The sequence below is a fragment of the Podarcis gaigeae genome (assembly GCF_964106915.1).
Source record: "Podarcis gaigeae genome assembly, chromosome: 2".
NCBI lineage: Eukaryota > Metazoa > Chordata > Lepidosauria > Squamata > Lacertidae > Podarcis > Podarcis gaigeae.
The window spans coordinates 8,718,947-8,744,520 of record NC_139679.1 but is presented as its reverse complement, the minus strand read 5'-3'; the positions used below and the strand labels follow the sequence as shown (position 1 = coordinate 8,744,520).

The 25,574-nt window shown below is 47.2% G+C and overlaps 1 protein-coding gene across 4 annotated transcripts in view; it reads right to left on the bottom strand.

The window, feature by feature from the left end:
* Positions 1 to 25,574, bottom strand: part of AGAP2 (ArfGAP with GTPase domain, ankyrin repeat and PH domain 2) — a 116,571-nt gene that overhangs the window by 13,562 nt on the left and 77,435 nt on the right. For all 4 annotated transcript variants that reach the window (XM_083729324.1, XM_083729325.1, XM_083729322.1 and 1 more), the window contains exons 2-11: positions 13,798 to 13,856; positions 12,693 to 12,780; positions 11,524 to 11,609; positions 10,081 to 10,222; positions 8,559 to 8,693; positions 6,413 to 6,510; positions 5,686 to 5,838; positions 4,599 to 4,685; positions 4,382 to 4,486; positions 3,521 to 3,683 (exon numbers count right to left, since the gene is read on the bottom strand). In XM_083729324.1, coding sequence (XP_083585450.1) covers positions 3,521 to 3,683; positions 4,382 to 4,486; positions 4,599 to 4,685; positions 5,686 to 5,838; positions 6,413 to 6,510; positions 8,559 to 8,693; positions 10,081 to 10,222; positions 11,524 to 11,609; positions 12,693 to 12,780; positions 13,798 to 13,856 — 1,116 coding nt within the window. The remainder of the gene's footprint in view (positions 1 to 3,520; positions 3,684 to 4,381; positions 4,487 to 4,598; positions 4,686 to 5,685; positions 5,839 to 6,412; positions 6,511 to 8,558; positions 8,694 to 10,080; positions 10,223 to 11,523; positions 11,610 to 12,692; positions 12,781 to 13,797; positions 13,857 to 25,574) is intronic.

Genomic DNA, 25,574 nt, shown 5'->3' with positions numbered 1-25,574 from the left:
CCAGTGAGCATTCTTTTGTGAAATGAATTTTGTGGTACCCACAACAGTTTCTGAGATTTCTAAACGTGCCCCATTTCTCAGAAAAAATGGGGACTCCTGGGCTGTGGCTTGGAAAAGCAGAATAACCAGGTCTGGTTATTTACACGGTCATTTCATCAGTCTGAACCAGTGAGAAATCACAGCAGTGTGTCCAAAGCTAAGCCTACATTTCTCCTGAGCGTTATCTTCAGCTCAAAATAGGTTGAGGCTCAAAAGATGAAATGGGCCACTGGTTAGGCTCCCATTTCTTCCCCCCACCGCCAATCCCACCCCTGGTGCTATAATTTCGCCACCTTTGAATGAGGCAGCAAATATAAAAGGGCCTTGGGCTTTATCCCCGCTTCCACTTGTGCTGTACATACATGGGGAAATTCTACAATTTGCAGTTGAAAGGCTTCCTGTAGGGGGCGCTGCTGCTTCATCTTACAGCTGTTTTCCCCACACTAAGGCTGAAGGGAAAATTCAGTTCTCCAGGTTTGTGAATTAAACTGAAACGATTATACATAGCAAATGCTCCAATTCAACTTGGCACCATTAGACACCTCAGAACAAAGAAATATGACTTCATTTCATAAGCTAAGCTAATTGCCCAAAGCCAAAATTCATCATAATTTTTTTTTATTAGAGCTTTGATTAGATTAGATGGGAATCAATTCTTCGATTTGAGCATTTTCACAGAGGAGGAGAAGGTGTGCAGCACCTCCAGGAAATCCGAACATATCGTGGAGTTCATTTACTGCAATCGTTCAGGAATCTTGTGTTTTGGAGCTGGAACTCCTTGCAGCAGATGTACATAACTTGTGTCCCACCAACCACGAATGGGGATGTATTAAGAGGAGCTCGATAGACCAACCTTGTAAATAACCACTAGCCTGGTCACCTGTGGTAAAATGGTGACAAAAGCAGGGAAGCTTTATTGAAGCCGGCTCTTTTTATCTTCCGGGTACAAATGCCTATCGTAGGTGCACGCTGCCAGGCTGCTTAGAAGAACTGGCTGTGGAATAGTTCCAGGAAGTTAGTCGCATGGTGGCAATAGATCTCCTGGGTTTGCTGCCTGCCCAAGACTGCAGAAAGTGGGGGGAGGGGGTGTCAAGATCCTAGCAGACAGTCATGGGGGGCTGATATGCAGGTGGGTCACAAGAGGCCCCACTGTATGGATTTTTACATCCTATGTTGGAAAGAGGTGAATGGTTCTGATGTACAATGAGGAGGAGAAGGGTGATCACTCCCCATCAGGGGGCAAATTGCATGCTGCTTAAGGACTGGTTGGAATGTACAGAGCTGCTCACCTTGACTTTTCCTTTCTAAGGTACCATCGCCGTGGGACGATATTTCTATTTTCATCGGACATAATTCAATCCCAAATGGAAGCTATTTCTCCATTTTGATGTTGTGTCCTATGACCATAATGGTAATCCAAAACATACCCAGAGACTCGCCTCCCATTTTGGATTTAATTGGAAGACTGGGAAATATTATGCACATTTGCAGACTTATGAACGCCCACGCACCACTTTTTGGGTGATGTCCCTCAGCTCATGTTCATGATTTGATACTCTTGATCTGTTTTATGCAGTGTGTATATTTCTTAGGGAGTCATCTGGGACTTCAGTGGTTCCCAAACAGTTCTCATGGGCTACTTGAAAATTGCTGATTTTCTTGGCGGAACATTTAATGCCTTTTTTGCTTGTTGTAGCAATGTTGTTAGATGTTGCATGACTTTTAATTGCATTTTTGCTGATCATGTTGTATTTTATTGGATTACAATGTGCATTCAATGGAATACAAATTATAATACGATAAAATACAATATAAGAAGCAATAAAAATCGAAAAGCAGTATGAATATTTAATGCCACAGACCACCTGAATGAAGCTTGTGGAAGCCCTATTTTAGATCACTTATGTCTTTAATTATTTTGCCTTAATGCATTACACTGTGAGCAGAATGTGGTTTTTATTTCCTGCTCCCAGCTGATTCACTTTTTAAGAGGTTGACTTATTTTCTTGATTCCTATGTCTGTATCAGTAGAATAAAAATATTTCAGGAGGCACAGCCACTTCAAACTTTCTCACATGCAAAGCATTAAATACTCACAGACAGATTATCTGACAATCTCACACACACCAGTTTCCCAGCACATGACATGTGCAAACTGGCCTGTCATAACAGAATGCACATGTACAGAGAAAGAGACACATGTTCAACCATCATGCATGACATGTGGGTTTCTCTCTCTCCCCCCCCCCCAATACGAGGGGGTTTCCAATGTAGGAAGGCGTGTCATAGCTGAGCCAGCCCTTCGTTAAAAACACTCTTTTGTTGTTTTTCATGATTTCCTTCTGTTACACCCTTCCTTGGCTGTTACTAATTGAGGTTAAACGAAAGTGTGAGTGCATCAACATCATAGTGCAAAGGGAGGGGGGGACACTTCCCGAGTGGCTGGAATCTCAGAGAATTGCAAATAAAGAAAACACAACGTATCGGGAGTGTGAACTAACAAGCAGTAATTATACACACACCTACACAGCCAAACACCATGCAAGTATTCCTTCCCTGGCAAGCCTGCAAGTGTCAGAGCTCTGATTTTTGTGCTGTTGCTGCCCAAGAAACCCCATTTGAGTCTCACACTGAGGCATCAACCTGCCTAGCTAGGATGTCCAGGCCACACGTGACACTCAGTGTGTTGTAGTGTGATCCCTAAAGGTGCTGGGGCAGGGAAGGAATTCTGGGATGTAAAACACAGGAGCAGTCAATTACATTCCTAGAGTGTATATGTTAAGACATGGGGAGGGATGTCTGTCCAGCCAGCAGGTAAACTGCCTGGGGCAGACTTCCTCCGCATGTGACCAGAGGTGGGTGTGGCCTCACCTGTGCAGGTAATGATAAAAGCACAGGGCAGGACAGCCATCTCTCTCTTGCTCTCTCTTCTCATCTTCAAAGAAGCAACATCTGCTAAAGATGACCTCTTGGCTCCCAGCCCAGAAAGGAGGATAGGACTATCTTCCTATAAGATAGATTCTAAATGTATTTTACCTTTTTAAGCCTGTCTGCCTTCTGGGATCCTATTGTGAACAGAACGTGAGTAAACTCTTTTATACTTTTATGAAAGACTGTGTCATGTCTTGTATTTTAAGAGGGAACAAAGGGAAAATTACCAGAGTAATTATTATAGAGGTTCTAGCGAACCAGAGCACACGTTACCGTTGCGAACTTAAAAAGGGGAATGTCTAACTCTGCTGATATTTTGGGAACTTGTTAGCACAATATATCTCACAATATATCCTCTCCTGCATCCCTGAACATTCCCACAGGAACAAAGCACTCGGGGTCTCCTGTTAAAGTTTAAAATCCTCTCCCGCTCCTACCCCAGCAACTTGAAAGGGTTTGGGGTTTTTTCTTAATGTCAAGAGATACAACCGCTGCAGTGCGCTCCCATCCTCAATCTGCTATGCCCATGATGTGGAAACAAGCCACTTACTGCTGGTGTCCCCGACTCCTACGCTGCTCACGTCTTTGACCAAACCGTTGATGCTCGAGGAGGTGCTACAGGCAGAGATGGCTCTGGGTGGGCGTTTGCCGGGCACCTTGACAGTGGTGCGGAGCAGGTCCATTTCTTTGCCGTGGCTGCTATGGATATAGTCCTGCAAAGGCACAAAGACCAGATTCTTTTTGGGTGGGGCGGGAATTAGGAGAATGGATCGCATGCACATACATACAGAATGGTGCAACTGTTTTGGACACTGGTAGGGATGGACAGAACGGGATGCACCCAGTCTCTGTGTCCCTTGCACACAAGTAGATCAGCAGGTCTGTTACACCAACTGATTGTGTGGATTTTTAGGTGAAATCTGGGAAAAAAAACCACACGCTTTTAAAATGCACCTGTTGGAAGCACACATCTTTTTCTTCACACCATTGCCCAGGGACTGGTGTTATGGCATCATGTGCTGCCACATGAATGTCACAAGTGCCACGCTTTCTAGCACCTCCAATCAGCTAGAAATGTTTTGTAAAAAGAAAAGGGGGTGGGCATGAGCCAGAAAGCCCTGGCATTACCTTGCAAATAAAAACTCCAAAACAAAACAAAGAAAGCCCCTAGCAACAGCAACAACGTAAGCGTAAGTGGACCAGGCTCAGAGCGGTCTGTAGAAATGTGATCTAATCCATATGTCTATTTTCCAATCTGGCCATGATCTGTTGGATGTCTCCCTCATACACATTTTGTGGTTTTATTGCACTCTGCTGCCTTTAGATGGTAATGTGTAGGACTTGACAATGCGACTAGCCAAGCCCTGGTGTGTTTGGAGCTGATGGAAGCTAGAGTACATGGCGCACTTACATTAATGCTGGGGTGATAGAAGAGAAGCCCATTGCTGGAGAGAGTCACGTATTTTTTCTTCCACTCCTTGTTCAGAGAATTGCCGCTTCGTTTCAGCAGGAAACTCTAATGGGAGAGAGGCGGTGAAGGCCGGGGGTTACCGACGGTGCCCGGACTCTTGCAACCGAGGGTTCAGAGGACTGGCAAACAGCTGCCAGGACAAATGTAAGAAGGTCACCTGTTTGATGGGTATGGCTCGGCCACTTCCCGTGTTGTCCCCTCTGCTGTCCAGGCTCCGCTTCTCGGTGTCACTCCCTCTGCGATTCTGCAAAGAGACACAGATGGGGTTCAAAGGTAATGTCCAACCACGGTTTGCCATTATGCCTTCACAAAACATGCCTTGCTAGGTAGCCAGCAACGTGAATCTGTGAACTATGGCTTGAAGCTAATTTACAAACCATAGTTCGGGGAAAGTGATGTTATAGTCGAAACAACAAAGCATGGGTTGGGGGGGGGCATTGCTTTCCCAAAGCTGGGAATAGCCTAAGAAGCGAGGCAACAGACCTGAAAGTCTTTGGATACTGGGGCTGGTGGAGTTGCTTCCATGGCGGCCTGTCTCACCATCAAATCACACTGGGAGAGGGGAGGGAGGCCAGGGAAGGTTGAGGAGGGCAGGGCCCAGAAGAGATTCAAAAACAAGGGGAGCTGCCTTATTTGTTAATCTACCGTAATACAGTAATGCCTACTCTGAATGACAGCAGCAGTTATCCAGGGTGTTATAGAGAAACACTTTCCCATCTCCTGTTACCCAATCCCTCGGTGTTGCTGTGGTTCACGATGTTGCTCCTTTATAGCAGAGGGTTATTTTCGGTCTGGACTAGGGGGTGGAGGAGAAATTTGATTCCATTTGCATTTAAAGCTTCATTTCTCAAATTTGCATTTTCCAAAACAACGTAAGAACCAAAGCACAGCTACCCTTTGAAATATTTATCTGAATTTTGCAATGCAGTTTTCTAGCCAAACCGTGCTTACAGAAATGAAGATGTTCCTGAAAATAATGTACAAAAATGCGTGATTGCAAAAACGTGTAGCTCAGCCAGCACAGAATTAAAAATGTGTTTATTAGAAGAAAACCACACCAAAGACTCTAAAAAAAATGTAATTTGCAAATTGCTGCAAAAAGGCGGAGAAGCAAATTTAAGATGGGAAAAATGAGAAACTGAGAGAACCAGAATTGGAGAGATACTTCCATCCTCAGCCTGGACTGGGCCACCCACCCTTTGGCCTCCCTTGTCCCGTGGCTGGTGGACTCCCCTGGAACTCACCGCAAAAAGGCTGGTTCGGCGTTTGGTCCCACGATGCAGGGAGCTGGGTGTGCCAATTATAGCCGTGGCCTCCCCACGCAGCTCCCGGTGGCTGATGTTGGGCGTGGAAGGAAGGGATGAGGAGTAGTCACTCGTGTGGCCACCGTTACTTGCCTAGAGGGGGAGGGAAAGACCAGGCAGACTTATGCCAGCCCCTAAAAGCAAAGGAAGACAGACACGCAGGTCCGGCGGGGCCTTGGCTGCGTGAAATCAAGAGGCAAAGGTCCTGCGTGTGTGATTGAATGCTTGAAAATGAAAGAAGCAGCACCCCAGATACAAAACTAGCACTGTCAAGGAGATGGCTAGGCTGTGGAATTTTTTCGTCCACACTTCTGCTTGTCCTTCCACTTTCTCCCAGGAAAACCCACTGTTTACCACTTAATCGGAACCAGTGGCAACAGGTTTTTATGTGGATTTATGTTTCCTCTGATTCAGTGGTAAAGCGATGGGACAAATGAGAAACCGCTTGGATCCGTGCTTTCTAGGCACAGGAGAAGTGGAAGTGCGGACGACGAGCCCTAAGTGCCGACAGAGGAAGCTCATGCAAGGAGGTCCACTAGATCCATGGGGCTTAGCTTCACACCCTCCCTCTCCATTCATGGTGCTGTGCCACCAGCAAGAGGAAACTCCGATTCCCGTAACTGGGCCATTCAGGGGGATGTACTTGCGCAAGGTATATTCCACCCACCGGCGTGGAGACGGCTGAATGGCTGGGGGTGCTGGGCAAAGATTTGCAAGATGCAAGGAGCTGCTGCTGTTTCTTCATATTCACAATCTTCTGAGCAACTGCAGTTGGGGTGGGGGGAGGAAAATACATATATATATCTGTAAATCGTAGGGCTGCTCAGATCCTCCAGTTGCCATACTGGAAATCGGCTATAACTGCTCGAAAGGAAAAAAAAAAACTTTGCAGGGGCATGACTGCAGACCCTGCAACATCCAAGCTCTTTTGTTTGAGTCCCATCCACATTTGCCAGTCCTTCAAGGGCCAGGTCATGCACACCCTGAACAAACTCTGCTGGGGCTCTTGACACAACCCCCCATCTAGCAGAATAGGAGTCACATCCAGGAGGGGCTCAGGAAAGGGGTCTTTCTTCACGCAATTAGCCCCATGCTGGGAGGGTGCCAATTGGGTGGGAAATACACATCTGATGCATCCCCTTCGCCCAAACCTGGTCATATTATTCCCATGTGCTCTTCTGCAGCATGAGATCGCAGCAGGTGATGGGGAGCTTGGGCTCCCTGTGTCCAGCCCAGGGTGGGGAACCTGCGACTTCCCAGGTGTTGCTGGACTCCAGCTCTCATCACGCGCAACCATTGGCCATGGGAGTCGGACTTAAGCAACGCCTGTAGCGCCCCAAAACTGCCAACCCTGGCCTAAACCAAAAAATATATGGTGCTATCAGAGACTCCTCAAATGGCTGTCTCGTTGTTCTTGTATGCCGGATGTGCAGAAAGCAAAAGTACTTTGGGTCGCAAACCAGGGTTTCCGCCACAACCACAAAACTGAGCACAAGAAAAGCTTTTGACCTGTAACACACTGCCTACAAAGTGTACTCTCTCTGCTACAGACCCCTCTATGTAGACAGAAGTCAGTCCTGGAGTCAACAAATCCCCACATACACAACACAAGCTGCTTGTCCCAATTCTTATTATGCAGGAGCACACCTCCCGAGAACAGTAGATGCTTGAGCATGGCCGCCTCAAGCCACTGACTCTCCAACCATTGACACGGAAGAAGCAGTTCTGTATACCTGTATACCTGTATACCTGAAGGAGCATCTCCACCCCCATCGTTCTACCCGGACACTGAGGTCCAGCGCCGAGGGCCTTCTGGCGGTTCCCTCATTGCGAGAAGCCAAGTTACAGGGAACCAGGCAGAGGGCCTTCTCGGTAGTGGCACCCTCCCTGTGGAACGCCCTCCCACCAGATGTCAAAGAGAACAACTACCAGGCTTTTAGAAGACATCTGAAGGCAGCCCTGTTTAGGGAAGCTTTTAATGATGTTTGATGTATTAGAGTATTTTAATATTTTTTTGAAGCCGCCCAGAGTGGCTGGGGAAGATGGGCGGGGTACAAATAATTAATTATTATTATTATTATTATTATTATTATTATTATTATTATTATTATCATCATCATCACATATGATGGAGCACACAAGGTGGTCATGAGGTCCCTGGCACACCCCCATTCTTATGTTTATTTATTTAACGGCTGTTTCCACTCTCCTCATGCCCAGAACAGGTATCAAAGTGACAGAATGAAGCAACACATTTAAAGCACCAAGTATAATGCCAGAGAACAACAACAACAACACAATAATAATTAATAACAATAATAATAACAATAATAATAATAATACCTCACAAAACAAATTTAAACTATTATATCAGGTGCAGTTGGTGCATCCTTGCATAAAAATATGTACGTCTTGCTTGCACAACCCACCATTTTTGCAGCATACAGATTGGTCCTGCTTGAGGGTGTCTTATAGGCACCTAGTTGGCCATTGTGTAACTAGTAGATTGGACTTGGTGGACCTTTGGCCCGATCAAGCAGGGCTCTTCTTATGTTTGCATTGTGTAGGCATTCAAGATGTCCACACGTGAAGATGGACATGCATATGCACCAATCGTGCGAGGAATTTTGCACCACTGAAGGGTCTGCAAACCCAGGACACACTCTCTTGCCCTACACACAGGGTGAAACTGCTCTTGTTTGCCATGTCTTGAAATGTGTTCTCCCATGGCTCATGTTCACAGGTGCTCTTGCGGCCAAGGAACCCAACTTCCCATCCAGTTTCCCAGGAACACATCCCAGAAAAGTCCTCACCTTCATTGAAGACCCGGTCAACATTGAGTCCATAAGTGGCACATGTCTCATAGTAGAGACAGCGGCGCATTTCAGTGCACAGAGCTCTGGCTCGGGAATCCTCAATCACACGTGGGTTGCTGGCACTGATTTTATCTGCAAGAAAGAAGCAAAAACAGACACACACATACTTCATCTCTGAGCTGGACAGAAATTTTCTGGAATCAACAGGACTTGCTTTTGAATAAACATGCATAGGATTGGACTGGAAAGTATTCTCATTCTGCCTTAGCTGTGTTATCTCCTCACCACAAAAACATGCTCCTATATTTGGCCCTGCTGTTTTATTTCGGATGTAAGAAGGTATCAATTTCCTTTTCGGCCCCCGTACACTGCATGCAGTGCCGTTTCTGTTCCGCCACAGTTCGACTTCCAAAAAAACCTACGTTATTTGCCTCCCTGTCCTCTGTGGCAGAACTTGACATAATTAATTCTGTTACATAATTCCACAATACTCATTTAAATGCAAATGTGGGAGAGGAAATGCCACCAATTGCATATCATTTGCAGACTGGAAACAACAATAACAGTGAATACCGCTTGTATTCACTGGATTGGTTTCCATTCTGGACACGGGGCAACAAATTTTGGCAATTTCCACTGGAATCCTTCAGCATCCCTAGTAACAGAGACAACCACAGATCTAGAAAACTGAGCGGGTTTTGCTTTTTCTATGGTGCTGCCTTGTCCCAATTTGGTGCTTTCATTTCTCCACCAGTGATATGAACACTCACAACTAGAGTTCCTACTGGACTGTGTTTCAGCATGTGCTGCTACCTCTTGGTTTCTGACCTCAGCTGGCCTCTTTATTCTGCTCCAGCTATTCTCATCGGCATCTTGACCCAGCTGGACAGGTGACTTAGTAATACTAAACCGGCTTGCACTTAACTTTGTTTCTGTGCAACCTTCCCTGCTGGATCAGGCTTCCCTGCTGCTGCCACGCTAAACTTTGGACTGGATCCAGCAAAGGCTTACCTGGCCATACCACCCCCAGTCTGGTGTCTGGGATACGCCAAGATACTGAGTCAAGGCTAAGAGCCAACAGATGTCCTGCAATGGAATTCCTTGCCTGGCTAACAGAACCACCAGGTGTATGCATTCTGTGAGTGCATTGTGCACATGCAGAAATGGATACTAGGATGCTATTCCTTTAAACAAATGAGGACAGGCTTGAAAGTAAGCGGGCAATGTATGGTGGAAGTTCAGAAACCAGAGAAAGCCTGAGCAGAGCTTTAAGTGGTTGGGAGGGGGAAAGGGGCAGGGTCTCTGTGCAGCCCCCAGCAGAAGTAATTATAATCCTAACTGGGCTGTCAATCTTTTCATGTATAAAGAAACAGTTAATAGCAAGCCTAGCGAATACAAAAGCTTCTTCCAGTCGGCCTCAGGAAGACCCCAAGGAACAACTCCACCTGACTGCCCCTTGCAGCCCACCCATGCCCCCAAGATTAAATTCTCTGTAGGGCAGATACTCTCGCCCACTCACCCTGAGTGCCCACAAGCGCGAGAGCCATGTCGGAGACCGCGCGGTAGTTTGTGAGGAACCCGTAGTATTGGGTCAGTTCTTGAAAACTGGCCTCGTTCTCCAGGCTGAAGACAAAGATGACGGCATCTGCCCAGTTTGCAAACTGCAAGCAGGAAGGAAATCGAGAGGGAGAGGCATATCAACGGGGGGACAGTGTTCAGACCGGTCACACCTTCTTCCTCTGTTTTTGGCACTTAGTAAGGGTGGAAGCAGGAGTATGAAGGGATGCTACTGTTCTAAGGTCTACCCCATACCCTCCACTCCACTCCAATTATACAAAACCGGCAGCTCAGTGGTGGAGAGGCCATAGCTCAGTGGAAGAGAATCTACCTTGCATGCAGAAGTCCCCAGCATCTCCATGTGTGAAAGGTGCAATCCCCATATGAGATAGCTGCATATTCCTGTATTGCAGAGGGTTGGACTAGATGATCCTCAGGGTCCCTTCCAACTCTATGATTCTGTGAGTTGGATAGACGCATGCCTGAAACTGCTGCTGCCACTTGGTGTAGACAATACAGAGCTAAATGGACCAATAGGATAAGGCAGCTTCCTACATTCCTAAAGGTAAAGGGACCCCTGACCATTAGGTCCAGTCGCGGACGACTCTGGGGTTGTGGCGCTCATCTCCCTTTATTGGCCGAGGGAGCCGGCGTTCAGCTTCCGGGTCATGTGGCCAGCATGACTGAGCCGCTTCTGGCGAACCAGAGCAGCGCACGGAAATGCCGTTTACCTTCCCGCCAGAGCAGTACCTATTTATCTACTTGCACTTTGAGGTGCTTTCGAGCTGCTAGTTTGGCAGGAGCAGAGACCGGGCAATGGGAGCTCACTCCGTTGCGGGGATTCGAACCGCCAACCTTCTGATCGGCAAGTCCTAGGCTCTGTGGTTTAGACCACAGCTCCACCCACGTCCCAAGGACCTACATTCCTACAGAAGCCCAACTATGGGGAGAACCTCGGACCACGCCAGGCTTACTTTTCCCCAGGTTTCCTGTAATTAGGTCTCTGTAGTGCTGTTTATGGTGAATCCAGACATTTCAGGTGCAGTTCTTTTAAGTTCATTCACAAGTCATGATTGGAGGAGGGACGACTGTCTGATTTCAGATAAAATCAGCTGTGAGGGTAAGCGGAACCAATCCCCCTCCTTTCCTCTCTGTTGCCTGAGGTGTCCGCCCCCCCCCCACTCCCCAACTCGGCTCAGCTAAGAGAAGGGTTTCAGGGGCAAGAGGCCTTGCAACTTCTTCTTCTTTTAATTCCCAAATTGGCACTTTAATAATAACTTTTCTTGGCATCATCCTCTTGAAGGATGCTCCATGCAGCTTCTGACGTAGTGTGAACTGCAGCCTGGGAGGGTCCACAGCGCCCCAAAGGGACCCCACAAGGACCTCCGCACATTCCTCGGCCTACCTTGCCATCTGGAGGTCCCGCTTCCTCTCGAATCAGCAGGAGGTGGCTCTGCCCATCCACCACCACTTCCTTCTTGAACTGGCCCCCTGAAAAACAGAAGGAGGCAGAGCTGGGGTTGGGGAGGAGCCAAGCAGCAGAAACAAAGCTGTCCTTTCAGTGCAATGGCTCCCAAGTGGAAAATTAACACAGCTCAGTATAACAACATAAGAAAAGCGCCGCTGGGTCGGGTCATTGGCCCATCTAGTCCAGCTTCCTGTTCTCACAGCGGCCAACCAGGAAAGCCTACAAGAAAGGCCTACAAGTAGCATTCCCCTCACTTGTGATTCCCAGGCTGCAATACCTCAAGGACCATCTCTTCCCCTGCGATCATCATCTGAGACCCTTCTTTGTGTGCCTCCTCCAGGACAGGTCCAGAGGCAGCAACATAAGAACCGGCCTTTTCTGGGCTGGCTCCCTGTTTGTGGGATGCTCTCCCCAGAGAGGCCTGCCTGGTGCCTAATAATAATAATAATAATAATAATAATAATAATAATAATAATAATTTATTATTTATACCCTGCCCGTCTGGCTGGGTTTCCCCAGCCACTCTGGATGGCTCTGACCTTCTTTTTCATACCTGCAGGCGCCAGGCAAAAATGTTTCTCAATAATCAGCCCTTTGGCTGATTGAGGTTCTATGGCCTTTTAAATGTGTTTTGTGGGGAGGGCAGTTAATGGTTTGTTTTCGTTTCGTTATTTAACTTGTGTTCTCATTTTGTATTTTGCTGTTGTGAACCACCCTGGGATCTTTGGATGAAGTGCGGTATACAAATTTTAATAATAATAATAATAATAATAATAATAATAATAATAATAATAATACTGCCTCTGGGGGTGGGTGGGTGTAGAACATGCAGATAGCTGAAGCCTGAGATGGGAAGGAGAAAACCAGTGGCTCAGAAACAAGTATTGTACGTGGGGGATGATAGCTGGCTGGTGTAGGTTCCCAGGTTCAATCCCTGCCATCTCCAGTTAAAAGCAGATGATGTGAAAGGCAAAATTTACTCTGTTTACTTTCCTCGTCTTCCTTTCTTACTTCCCCATGAGGGAAAGAAAACTGAGTAGGTGCGCATTGGGCAGGGCACAAAGAAGTGAGTTAAAATATGGGGATAGGGAGGGAAAGCAGCTCACCCTCTGCAGGTTCCAGGCCCAAGTAGGAGCCGGTCAGGTAACGATGAACGAGGGCGGATTTCCCACTCTTGATGGTTCCGAGAATACCCTGCGGAGGCAAAAGAACAGAAGTCACTGGCAGGAGATAGCTTGACATAGTACAACAACACCACCCTCACCCCGTGGCTCTCTAGGTGCTTTCGGAACATGCTGACCTCACTGTTCCAGAACTTTCTCCCATCCCCTACACACACACGCTCGCCAAAGAGTGCCCCCTCACCACCAAGCCTGGAACCAGAATTAGCATGAGAAGAAGTTGGCTTGTGGCAGAAGCTCGCCCTGAGTAGCCATGGGCAATTCAGTATGTTTTTGGTCTGTGCCACTGTTACGGTATACTTGTCCTTTTCTTGCATTGATCGGCAAGAAAATCTGCAAGGAAAGTCCCATTTTAATATGTATTTTAAAAACGGTTTCTTCCTCAAAATGCTCATTTCTAAACTTGGTTTGGCACATTTTAAAAAATATCAGAATTCGTAAAGATTAATTTTTTCAAGGATCCCTACCCCAGAGAAAGTCCAGTGACGAGGCAGCAAAGTAGGATAGCTAAGGCTGAAGAGAGACAGGAAGTGGAAGTGGCCACTCATGCCACCATAAGGTCAGGCTGGCTCTGTGTGGTGCAGTCAAGTTTGAGTGGTGGACTTGGGAGACCCAGGTTCAAAGCTGGGGGATCTTGGGCCAGTCACTGTCTCTCAGCCTAACCTACCTCACAGGGTTGTTGTGAGGACAAAATGGGGAAGATGGGGACCACGAATGCCACCCTGACCTTGGAGGAAAGGTGGGGTATAAATAAAATCAATTTTGAATTGATTTTTCTGTGTGCCAGAGCTACCTAAGAGAATCAGCTCAAATTGATGCAGTTGGCTAGGGACACCAATGTCAATATGTGATGCAGCATGGACAATTAAAATGAACTGTGTTATTTATATAGGCCCATTGATGTGAATGTCCATTTGCAGAAGGAAAAGATGACAGGCCTCCATCAGCTTGCAATGTAAGGAACACATTTATGATATCCAGATACATACTCAGTGCATGTATAGGTGACAAAGGTCATCAAGACACCTACCAGTCGTAGCTCCGGAACGGAACGTCCAAGGGTCCATTCTTGGCTGTTTGCAACGGCCTCTGAGGAAAGGAAACAAGAGAGACAGGTAAGAAATTAGTAATCTCAATAATCCGTGCAACAGCCCTGTGAGACAGGCTCGTAGCTTATCACTCCCACACTGCAGGTGGAGGAAGCTGAGAAATCGTGATTCGCGCTAGGGCAAGTGGTGAATTTGCAGCAGAGGGACCACTGGACCACTGGCTTACAGCTCACAGAGCTCTTAGCAGATTAGTCTCAAGACAAGTTGGTCCTCTACACAGAGCTGGAGATCACCCCCCTCCCCGACTGCTGTTTGCAGCTTTCTGAGGAGGCAGGAAGTTGGGGAGCACAGCTGGGCATGTGTGCCTGTGTGTGTGGATGGAGGAATGGGGAGGAAGGACAGAGAAGAAAGGCAGGGATGAGCGTCTCCCCTTCACGTACCATAAGCTGCTCTGTGGGGACAACTCCTCTAGCCCTTTGACTCTCCCACACGCAACAGTTTCCCCTTTGTGCTACTTCCGGGGTGGCAAAGGAACGGAGAAGGCAGCTGCAAGTGGGTGGGCACAGAGCACAATACCCATCCAGGGTCCCTGGGACAAGAGTCACAGTGGCGGAATGCATCCGCCATGGGATAAAGAGCCAGTTTAAGGCCCAATGTGAGCTGCCTGGGAGTCAGGAAGCGAGGCTCAGAGCAGGTGTACTGGCAGGCTCCATGGGAAAATTGGTGGGAGGGCAGGAGGGGAATATAAAGAGGACTTTTCCCTCTTTAGGCACCTGCAGCCAAGGTCTGAGTTGCCAACTCTGAGGCTCAAAGAAGCATTTTGATTTCCATGCCCAACCAAATGCCTGGGAGTTCTGCACCCTTTGCTGAGAACCTGGTATTGGCAACCCCAGGACCTGGTCTAGTTTTACGACTGTTTTTTGTTTTTTTAATCTTGGTTTAATGTTTCTTGTTATTCTGATTTTTGCCCTGTAAATTGCTCTGAGATACTTTAGTGTACAACACGATGGATAGATGGGGATAAGGATTCATAGAGTAAGAGACTGTGGTGTAGGGAGGTAAAGGAGCAATGGCTGTATGGGGCAGACAGAAGAGAATAGAAAATATGTCTTAGGGTATCTCCAGGCTGTCGGTATTTTGTTGGAGGGACACAAGCACATACCAGAACTTTAGGTTTGTGCAATTAAAGTGGATTAAAGGTCTCTGCAACCCTAGCACAACAAATCTATGGGGGGGGAGGGTTTTTTGCCATTTGGAAAGAAACAGGGAGATTCACTGAAAAGTATGGGGTGCACAGATGATTAATGGGAAGGTGAGGCAATACCCCAATGAGCGCTCATTGTTATATAACCACCTCAGAAACAAATCAGAATGAAACAAAGACCAAACATAGTCTAAGGGTCTAAGCTTTGCGGAAGGAAAATCAAGATGAGTGCCAAATAAACAGGTTATCTTGGGAGGTCTTAATCTGGAGAGTGCTCAGTGCCCCCTGCCCCCTATTTTCCTTAAATGCTTTAAGTATTAATAAAAAAGTGCTTCTGAACATATAAAGAGTGTTTTCCCCAGCTATTGCCTGCCTTCACACACCTGCATTTTGAGGGATAGAGGTCACATAGCATAGCTCCCAGGAAGACTTCACCGCCCAGCAGTTCTGTTTTGAGAGACAAATGACAGGACAAACAGATATACAGTGGTACCTTGGGTTAAGAACTTAATTCGTTCTGCAGGTCCGTTCTGAACCTGAAACTGAACCTGAGGTACCACTTTAGCTAATGGGACCTCCTGCTCCCACCGCCACGCAATTTCTGTTCTCATCCTGAAGCAAAGTTCTTAACCTGAGGTACTATTTCTGGGTTAGCGGCGTCTGTAACCTGAAGCGTCAGTAACCCGAGGTACCACTGTATACACATGTGCCTATGGCCAGATTGCTTGCTTTTATGTCTGCCTGTTTATAGCAGGAGTAGGGAACCTTCTTTGCAGCCTCAGGGCCACATTCCTTGGGGTGACATGCTCTAGCCACATGCTAGAGGCAAAATGGAAGTGTCTCGTATTTCCACAGCAGGCTACATTCCACCAGGAAAGCACCAGAGATTTCCACAATCCCTGCATGCATGCTCCACATACAAATAAGAGGCATTGTTGCAGTTCAAGGACGCATTCCCACAAGGCAAAAGCACTCAAGGAGGGTGTTGAGCACAGACAGTGAAGGGTGTGGCCTGGAGAGAGGGGGCGTGGCCTAGAAAGGGGACTTGGCCTGGAGAGAGATTCAGGTGTCAGGCAGAGTTACCTGGAGGGCTACATTTATTTCCCCGGCATGGAGCTCCTCCACTCCAAGAGACAGCAACAGAACCACCACTAGCCCTCCCTCTGAGTCCCACATCCATCTGTAGAGATGTCCCTGGTGGAGTGCTGTTGCTCAGTTGACACTGAATGTACAGGGAATAGGCAAATCACACCTGAGGCTTCGACCGCCCATGGAAGAACTAACAAGAACCAGGCAGCTAGATGGCACTAAGGAAGGAACCAGTTCTGGAAAGAGCTCCAGAGACAAGGATGCAAGTGCAGGCACTAAAATTATTTGCCAATATTAAAATTAATCAGAATTTCAACTTTGGCGGCTCACAGTTTGAAAGTGAAATACTGACACTGAATTTGTACTTAAGTGGGGAATTTTATCCCAAAATTTTAAAACACAAATGCTAAATGCCATTGCATGTCAAGTATTAGGTAGTCATCAAATACTGCCAGATATCAACACCATTCCATGTCAGCTATTAAATTTTGCCAGGTTTTAAGTACTGTCTAACTGTGGATTTAGGACTATGTATCCCAGGCCTCCCTAAATTCCTCATGTGGTCTAGGGGGATCTTGGACCAAAATCTAATTTCAGCTATAAATTCTCATTGAGTGGCTTATTATCAGTTTTGAAATAATTTTCTACCAGTGTACTCTTCCTCCTAAGAGCCAATACTCCTAATGATGTATTGTCAGTATTAAAACAATTGACATTTGGGGCAAGGGGGAGTGGGGAGTTTGATTTTGTATTGTTGACATCTTGCCTGACTCCCTTGTTGTTGAATGATATTTTGTTAAGAGTTCTCCCCCCTGTTTATTAACTATTTTTAATTGATGTTTTAAAAATGTTTCATTGATCATGCAGATAGTCATCATGAGGACCTAACAGTGAGGCAGAAAGGCAGAGCAGATAGGATTCAAATCGGGGATGAGGAAAATGTTCAGCCTAAGGGCCACATTTCCCTGTGGGCAATATTCCCAGGGCTGCATGGCAGTGGTAGGTGGAGCCAGAGGCAAATGTAGGCAGAGCAACAAATGGAAATATCCTCTTTGTATCTACACACACTCATACATCCCTCTCTTTCCTCCATCCGGGCAACCAAAGGGCATTATCAGAGCTCAAGGACACAGTCCAGACAGGCAAAAATGTACGAAGCAGGTCTGGTGAGGAAAATGGCCTGGGGATAGTTCTGGTGGCCACCTAGAGGGGTTTGGAGGACTGTATCTGGTCTCTGGGCCAGAAGTTCCTAACCCATGATCTAAATCAAGTTGGTCTAACATGTGGCCCTCAGGACATTTTGTGATGGCCCTCGGCAACATTTGATGTCCCCCAGAGTCCACAATGCCTTCCCAAATGTTAAGTTGTGGGTGAATATATCAGACGACACAGTGATTCTTCCAACAGCTCTTGTTTATTCAGAGGCCAGAACAGAACTGAGCTGAAGGGCTCAGTCAGCCTGCTTATATAGAGCTCCAGTACAACGTTACTGTAGCAACTTTCTAAAACTATCCAATCACTGAACGTCACTTTCGATCCTTCATTTGCATAACTATCTACATTATCCCCCTGCTGGCCCAGGGTGAGAACTTCAGTACATAACACCAAAGCTGGGTAAACAAGGAGCTGGGCTTTGGGAAGGAGGCGTGAGGGCTTTGGCAGGCTCCTAGAGTCCTCCTGCCTTGCTCCCAAAGCCTACTTAGCACTTTTCCAGAATCAAATTTAGGGCTCACTCCCCCACATAATGCAGCAAGGCAGTGGGCGAGTTCGGTGTCAAAATACTCTTGGTATGAAAAGTTGGGCTGCCCCTGATTTAAATAAACACGCTCACAAAATTTCAGTCCAGGACTCAAGGCTATTTTTTCTCTATCTCACTGATCCCAGAAAACCCTGCAGCCGTCCCAGTGTAAGCAGCCAGGTGGCATTGAGATGCCTCCAGATTAATTATTATAATTACGATTATTTATTAAATTTGTATACCGCCCTATACCCGCGGGTCTCAGGGTGGTTACAACATAAAATCACAATATAAAAACATAAAATACGTAATAAAAATAAAGACAAAAGTAACTCAACCTTCTCCCCAACACAATCAGCCAAAGGCCTGGTTAAAGAGGAATGTTTTTGCCCAGTGCCTAAAATATATATAATGAAGGCACCAGGTGAACCTCCCAGAGGAAGTACTCCACAAACAGGAAGCCATTGCAGAAAAAGCCCGTTCGCATGTTTCCACACTCCAGACCTCTCATGGAGGAGACACACAAAGAAGGACCTTAGATGATGATTGCAAGGTCTTGGGTGGGTTCATATGGGGAGAGGTGGTCTTTGAGGTGTTGTGGTCCTAAGCCGTTTAAGGCTTTATAGGTCAAAACCAGCACTTTAATTGGGCCTGGAAACTAATTTGGTTTATACCTGGTGGCCGGTAGCAAATTTGTGCTGCCGGTGGTGTGTGAAGCAGACCTTAAGCCATCCTGGCCGGCCTCCCTCTCCTCACATGTTGGGGTGGCGAGACAGCCGCCGTTTCCTCCTCCTCCTGCCAACTCCCCCCTGTTTGAACCCCAATCCTGGCTTTGCAGGCTCCCTGGCGGAACGGCCCTCGCCTTGCATGCACCTGAGCAAAGGGAGCCCTGCACAAAAGCACAGCTCACGCCTTTTCTCGCTCTCCCTGTGTGTGTTACTACGAAACGGTTGCTTAGCAGCAGCACCCTGCACACATCACCAAGGTAACCGGAGAGGAAAGGGGGATGAGGAAAGGTGCAGCAGCCCCTGCTGGCCTTTTGATGCAGAGCCAAAAGGGCAAAGCTGTTGCCCACTTTGAAGCAATGCCACCCCCTCTGCAATTTGACTAATCCTGCTGCCACCCGCTAGCCAGCCAGCCAGCCAGCCAGCCAACCTTCCCCTCCCTCTTACAGCAGCAAACTACCGTGGCCATCTTCTTCCATTCTTCTGCCATACAGCGGTCAAAAATTCAACAGGTGCAACCATCCCCAGCATAGCTGTAACCTGTTGAATTTCTGTCTGATGCAGCTGGCTACAATCAGAGGCTGCATTAGGTTAAGCACAGGGTAGGAGGGACACTCTAAAGTACACAACAAAGGTGACTGGGTTAATTTTCTTCTCTCTGGTGCAGCAATGTCAGCTGTCAGTCAACCAGCCAAATAACCAGGGGAAACAGCCCTTTGCTCAGGATAACGGTATCTGTGGGTGCCTAAAACAGGAGAACAGCAGCAGCATCAACTGCTACTACATGCATACATTATGATGCAACATTACTCAGCGGATGCAAATTGATTAAGGAATGTAATTATGAACCCTAAATAATAAATCGGGACAGCTGCCATCTTATAAGGGTGGTGTTTTCCATTCTAGGACTTCGCTCCAGTTTCACAGCTGAATGTTAGATATTTGATCTGCCATTCACACGCTGCAGCTTACACGCATGTTTCCAACACAATTCTTCAGCTAGAAAAACTGTGTGCGTGAACCCTGGGAAACACAAACAATAAACGCTGCTTAACTTCTCTTGGTGAAAACTGAATAGATATGGAAGTGACGAAGGAGAACGTACATTCAGAAGGCACATATCCCTTCTGCATTTTTATTTTTGTTAGAGCTGAGGGGAGCTCCCTTCCTCCCTTTCCCAGGGTGCCTCTGTTCAATACACCAAAAAAAGGACGTCCACTCTAGAAAGCCATGGAGGGAAGAACTGATGCTTAGCTTCACATGACTTCCTGATAGGGGAAAATGTGGGCAAGGTACACCCTGGTTTTAAGCAGTATGCCAGCCACATGCGCCTTCCTGAATTACCCTTTCCAAAGTAGCCTAGGAACATTTCTGTTGTTACATCACCGCAGCCTCAGTTTCTAAGGGGCTACAACACTTTTGACTTTTACAACTGCAATGTATTTGGGCGTGACTCAAGCATGTACACAATCCATGTCCAGTCTCTTGGTTTTTAATTATGTACACAGTGCCATTGATGAACTATAAAGGACTTTGCAGACATTCATAAGCAAAAGGAAAGGCAGGTTGTGTCTGGATTTGGAAAACCTGGGTTCAAATTTCCCCACTCAGCCACAAAGCACACTGGGGCTGTGTACACACCACACATTTAATGCACACGACTTTCCCCCCAAAGAATCCCGAGAATTGTAGTTTGTTAAGGATGCTAGGAATTGTAGCTTTGTGAGGGATTAACTACAGTTCTCAGGATTCACTGGGGAAAGTTAGGTGCTTTGAATGTATGGTGTGTGTACATCAGTAGCATACCATCAGGGCAGTCGCCCTGGGCACAAAACTGCTAGGGGCACAAAAAACCAATACCAAGTGCTGCCTCAATACAGTTGCACACTTCTGTTACTGGCCTCTGGTTTCGCCATGTGAACCAGGAAGGGACCTTCAGACAAGGGAACAACTCTTCTTTTCTGATCTCTGTAGCTGCGATCTCCTGGGTGAGGCAGACACCATTAGGTAGTTTAATGTGCATGCATACTCTGTCCATTTCCCTCCCTCTTTGTGGCCCTGGGTGCTGGCAACCCATGCTACACCACTGGTGTGTACACAGTCTAGGTGGCCATTGACAAGAGTCTCTTTCTCTCTGTTTTTAAAATACACCTAAGAAAAAACATGGAGTTGCCAGCTCTCTAGACATTTTTCTTCCTCTTTTCCTGCTAAACACCTAGCTTAACACAGTGCATGACACGACATCACCATACTGTTAGTTTCCCTGCTCCTGCCTCTGTCTACATGCGCTACATCAGGAAGATTTGGGGCATAACATGGCAGGACAGAGCCTCAAAGAAAGATGTGCTCTCCCATGCCCACATTCCCAGCATGTTCACACTGCTGTGTCAGCGACGTTGATGCTGGCATGGTCACGCCCACAGAATGGAAGATGGCAGTATCTCCAAAGACCTGCTCCACAGGGAGCTGGCTTCAGGCACCAGGCCTACTGACAGACCAACTCTGAATTACAGAGATGTCTACAAAAGTGACATGATGGTTGGCAAGATTAACCCCACCATGTGGGAATCCCTTGCAGACAACCACAGCACCTGGAGACAATCAATTGGACTGTGTATCCACAAGAGTGACCAGAGAAGAAATGACCACTGGGAGGAGCGCAGAGAGAAGAAACACCATGGTGCATCTGCTGTAGCACAACCGGACACCTTCATCTGTTCCAGCTGCAATAAAACATGTCTCTCCCATATCAGTCTCTACAGACACAGCAGGCACTGCTTCCAGCAGTTTTTCACCCCAAAAGGCACCCTCTTCCATTCTCTTCCGAAACAGACGGATGCCAACAACAAAAATATTAAGGCAAAGGTGGAAACGACTCTGTACCTCTTTCCCAGCCCTCAAACATAAACATAAGGATGTGAACATCATTTTCTGGACCCAGTATCAGAGGGTGAAAGGCCCAATCTGCCGAGGGAAGGTGCAGACATTGCACCTGAGCTAAGCCCTACAAAGGCACGGGTAGATGATTACATTATCAATCCAGGCCATTCCTTAGTGTAAGTACTATCCCTAAATTACTAAAGCACTGGTTTGGGTCAAATTTCCTTACTCTGTCTACCAGAGGCAAGTTTGCCCATCTCTGGAGTGGCAAAGACTTCAAAACAACCAGGCATGTGACCTCTTTGCAGTCTTTGGCTGCAGAAAATTGAGGCTGATGACTATCCCATTATGATGATTGCCTCTTGCTCTCTCTATGACCTTCCATTTTGCCCAAAATGGATGCGCACAATGCCTGACTCTAACTTTCAATTTAATCCTATTTTTTGAAGTGCCTAGTTGCATTTGCGAAATTCTTCTTCTTCTGGCCTGCAAATACTTTCAAAGTACTCTGGCCTCTGGCCAGCGCACTAAATAAATTTACCTTACGGTACAAAACTACAAGTCAGGGTTAATATAGTTGCCTCTATTGCCTGAGGAGGAACTGTTGATTTAAGATCCTGGGAGGGTTGTGGCATCATGGCAGAGTGGTTGGCAGGCATCCATTACCACATGCAAGCAAGCACTCACTCACAGTGTGACTTCTGTCCCAAACTCCGGACATAATTCTCTTGCAAAGAAGAGTTCCCGTGACAGGCTTGAAGCTTCCCTTTTGAGTGACTGCTCCAGGCTGACAGTGTTCTCTCCTCTTAGGATGTTACATAAGGAGCAGTGTGTGTGTGTGTGTGTGTGTGTGTGTGTGTGTGTGTGTGTGTGGGATACTGGCACCCTCCTCCTCCACCTGCAGCAGCAGCTTCTCCCCTTTTCTGAAGACTTGGGCTTGGAGATGCAACAAGGCAGAATATGGAAGACGCCTCTTAAGGCACCACTGCCCACTTCCTGCCTTTGTTGTCTGCAAAAGGAGGGCTGCACCACGGCTTGCATGCAAGGGATGTACGCTTTCAAGCCTAGAGCCTCATGTCTAGGTGACAACAGCAGCCAATTTCCAAACAGCCATTCATCTTCTGCTCTCCAAATCGTCAAACCTGGGGCGCTCAAATCTTCCCCTCCAGCAACACGAGCAGAGGCAAACAACATTGGATACAGGTTAAAAGGGATGCGGAGAAGCCATGAGCTTCTCTAAAGTTCCCACAACCTTTATGTGTAGGAGTTTACTCCTTCTCCTCTCTCTCTCTTTCTCCCACACACAGGAGAATCATGTGCTGTGAAGCCGCATGAGGACACCTCAGGGTGTTTTTTCTTCCACTCTTGCTTTCTAGGCAGAAAGTGTTCCCATCTCCCTTCGAGTGGCTGAGCACCCGCAGACGGGCTGCTGGAAATCCTGCTCCCATCACAATCAGAATGAACAAGTCACTCTGGAGTAAGACTAGCCACCTTTCTCTTTAAAAGAGTTCATGTGTTTGCACCATCCACTAATGCTCCAGCCCCTTTGCTTGGGCCTGATTCAAAAACAAAATTCCTGTGGACAGCTCCTTGAAATCTGTGGAATATCCACAGAACAACCCAAAACGGTGTTAAAAACACAGACTGGGTCCAGAGGCTCAACTGAGGGCTTATTCAAACTTACCTTTCCTCGGGGCCCCATGTCAGAGAGCCTCCCCCCCTTTTTTTGCTCTGGAGTTTTCTCTGTGAAAACCCTCTCTTTAATGCTCAACTGGAGAAAACAGCAATCCCTAGAAAACTCAAATTGCCATTTGTTGCAATTCAGCTTTAAGGAGCAGGTTTTCACAGGGGACGCTCCAGAGAGGGGGGGGAGGGAGGGAAGGAGCTCAGCTTTAAAGTACAGATCTGTGCCTGGAAAGAGCAAAAGCTATGTGTGAATGAAACCTGCCTGGGGAGCAGCAATGAGGAGCAGAAGGTGATATGAACAGGTGAGAGCCAGTACAGTGTAGTGGCAAATAGTGTTGTTGAGCCAGGAGCTGGGAAACCAGGGTTCAGATTCCCCACTCAGCCATGAAACCCACTGGGTGACCTCTGGCCAGCCACCAGGTGCACCAACTCCATGGGGCTGAGGCATCTACCGCCCCCCTCCATGTCCACTGGGATGGGGCTCAACCCCCTCAGCAATCTTGAGGGGGCAGAGGAGGCCGGCTGGACGTTGCCCTGGGCTGTGCGTCATCTTCTGCCACCGTGCGGCCTGGCAGGAAATCTTTGAGAGACGCTGTGCAGACTAGCATGGCCTGGCAGGCAAATGTTGCATCGAGAAGCAAATGTCACACCTGGTCAGCCTCTCCTGATGCGACAGCCATCACACACGCTACGTGTGATGCGCATGATGTCACACGCATGCATGACATTAGCCTCCCCAATGCTGAGTGCAATTGGTGCCTGTGCCAGCCACGGTCCTTCAGCCTGGCTTACCTGACAGGGTTGTTCTGAGGATTAAATTGAGAGGGGGAAGAACATCAGCTCCTTGGAGGACAACACTGTAATAATAAATAAATATGCAGGGCATTTTCACCCAGGCTTGAAACTGATGCAGGTAGCCATCAAAAGTCTGTTTGCCTTAGGAAGACAGTCTAACCTTGCCTTAATAGCAGGATCAGTACCAGCTTGATAAGGAGATTCAGCCATGCCAGGCAGACTGGCCAGTTGCTGAGCCTATTGTGGGCGATGGGTATGTCGTATGCAAGGGTTTTTTGGAGAAAGAAGAAATGCCAAAGAGCACATAGCCCATTTTACAAAATGGCCGCTGGCACAGTTGGGGGGGGGGGTTCAAACTGCCAAATTAGCCATCCCTCCTGCTGCCAAGTCACATGGAAGGGAGTCACCCTGTTGAAATGGACGGATATCTGAAGAAATCAATGGAAAGAAAAGCTTGTGGCTCGAAGGTGGGGAAGAGAGAAGTAGGAAAACAAACAAACAAACCTGAAACCAATTTCAAGCCAGTATTTAGATAAACAGCAATAATGAAAAGCAGCTCTGCATGTGAGCCCCTTTCTATGCAGGGCAGTGGTGCTCCATTGCTATTAGGGGAGCAATTATCCTCTCAGCTACGTCTGAGTTCCTGCAGGCCAACGGGAATGAAGTAGCCAGTTCTTATCGCCCATCTTTCCCGGGCTGCTGGCAGCTCCCGTAAATTAAACTGCCCAAGCAGAGCTATAAAAAACGCTGTCTCAGCAAGCCTGGAAACCTGCAGCTGATTGAGGAATCAGCCTCTCACTTATTCAACAAGTTGCTACCCAGCTTTGCCAGCAATGATGCGTCATAAAGACCTATGCATGGAGGCTGCATCAAAAACATACCACCACCAAACGAGACACCTGTAGGGAGTGTACCAAAAGTCTACCGACTCCAGCATTCTGATCCCAAAGGTAGACAGCCAGATACTTCTAAGCAGCCGACAAGCAAGGCATGAAAGCAAGAGTGTGCTCCAGTTCTTTGGCCCCAGAGAATACCTTTCAAAGATATGCTGTGCCTGACAGTGGAAGTATCATTTTGCTCCAATGGCCAACAGCTGTGGATAGAGTGCCCCCCTCCATGAACTGGTTTACTCTCTTTCAAAAGCAAGGGTAGGAGATTCATTCAATGTTTTTGGATTCCTGGCCAATGGCCAGGGGTGATGGGAGGTGTATTCCAGCAACATCTAGAGAGCCACAGAGGGTTTCCCCTTCAAAGTCAGTATTTGCCTCCACATCTCATGCCAGTGAACACAAATTAACCAAATTTCCAGAATCTGCTGCCCAGTTTCACCAGGGTCACATCCACACCATGCATTTAAAACACTACATGGCCTCCACAAAAGAATCGTGGGGGATGCAGTTTGCTCCTCACAGAGCTCCAATCTCCTGCACACTTCACAAACTACAGTTTGGAGGAACCTTTGGAGGAGGCAAATTAAAACCTTTGGTGTTTTAATTGTATGGTGCGCATGTCACCACTGAGTTATAATTTTGTGAGAAAGGACAAAAATATTATCCTTCCACACCATGCATCCTTTAATAATTCTTTAACATGCCTCCCTGAATTCATCCTCCTCTGCACACACACACACACACACAAAAC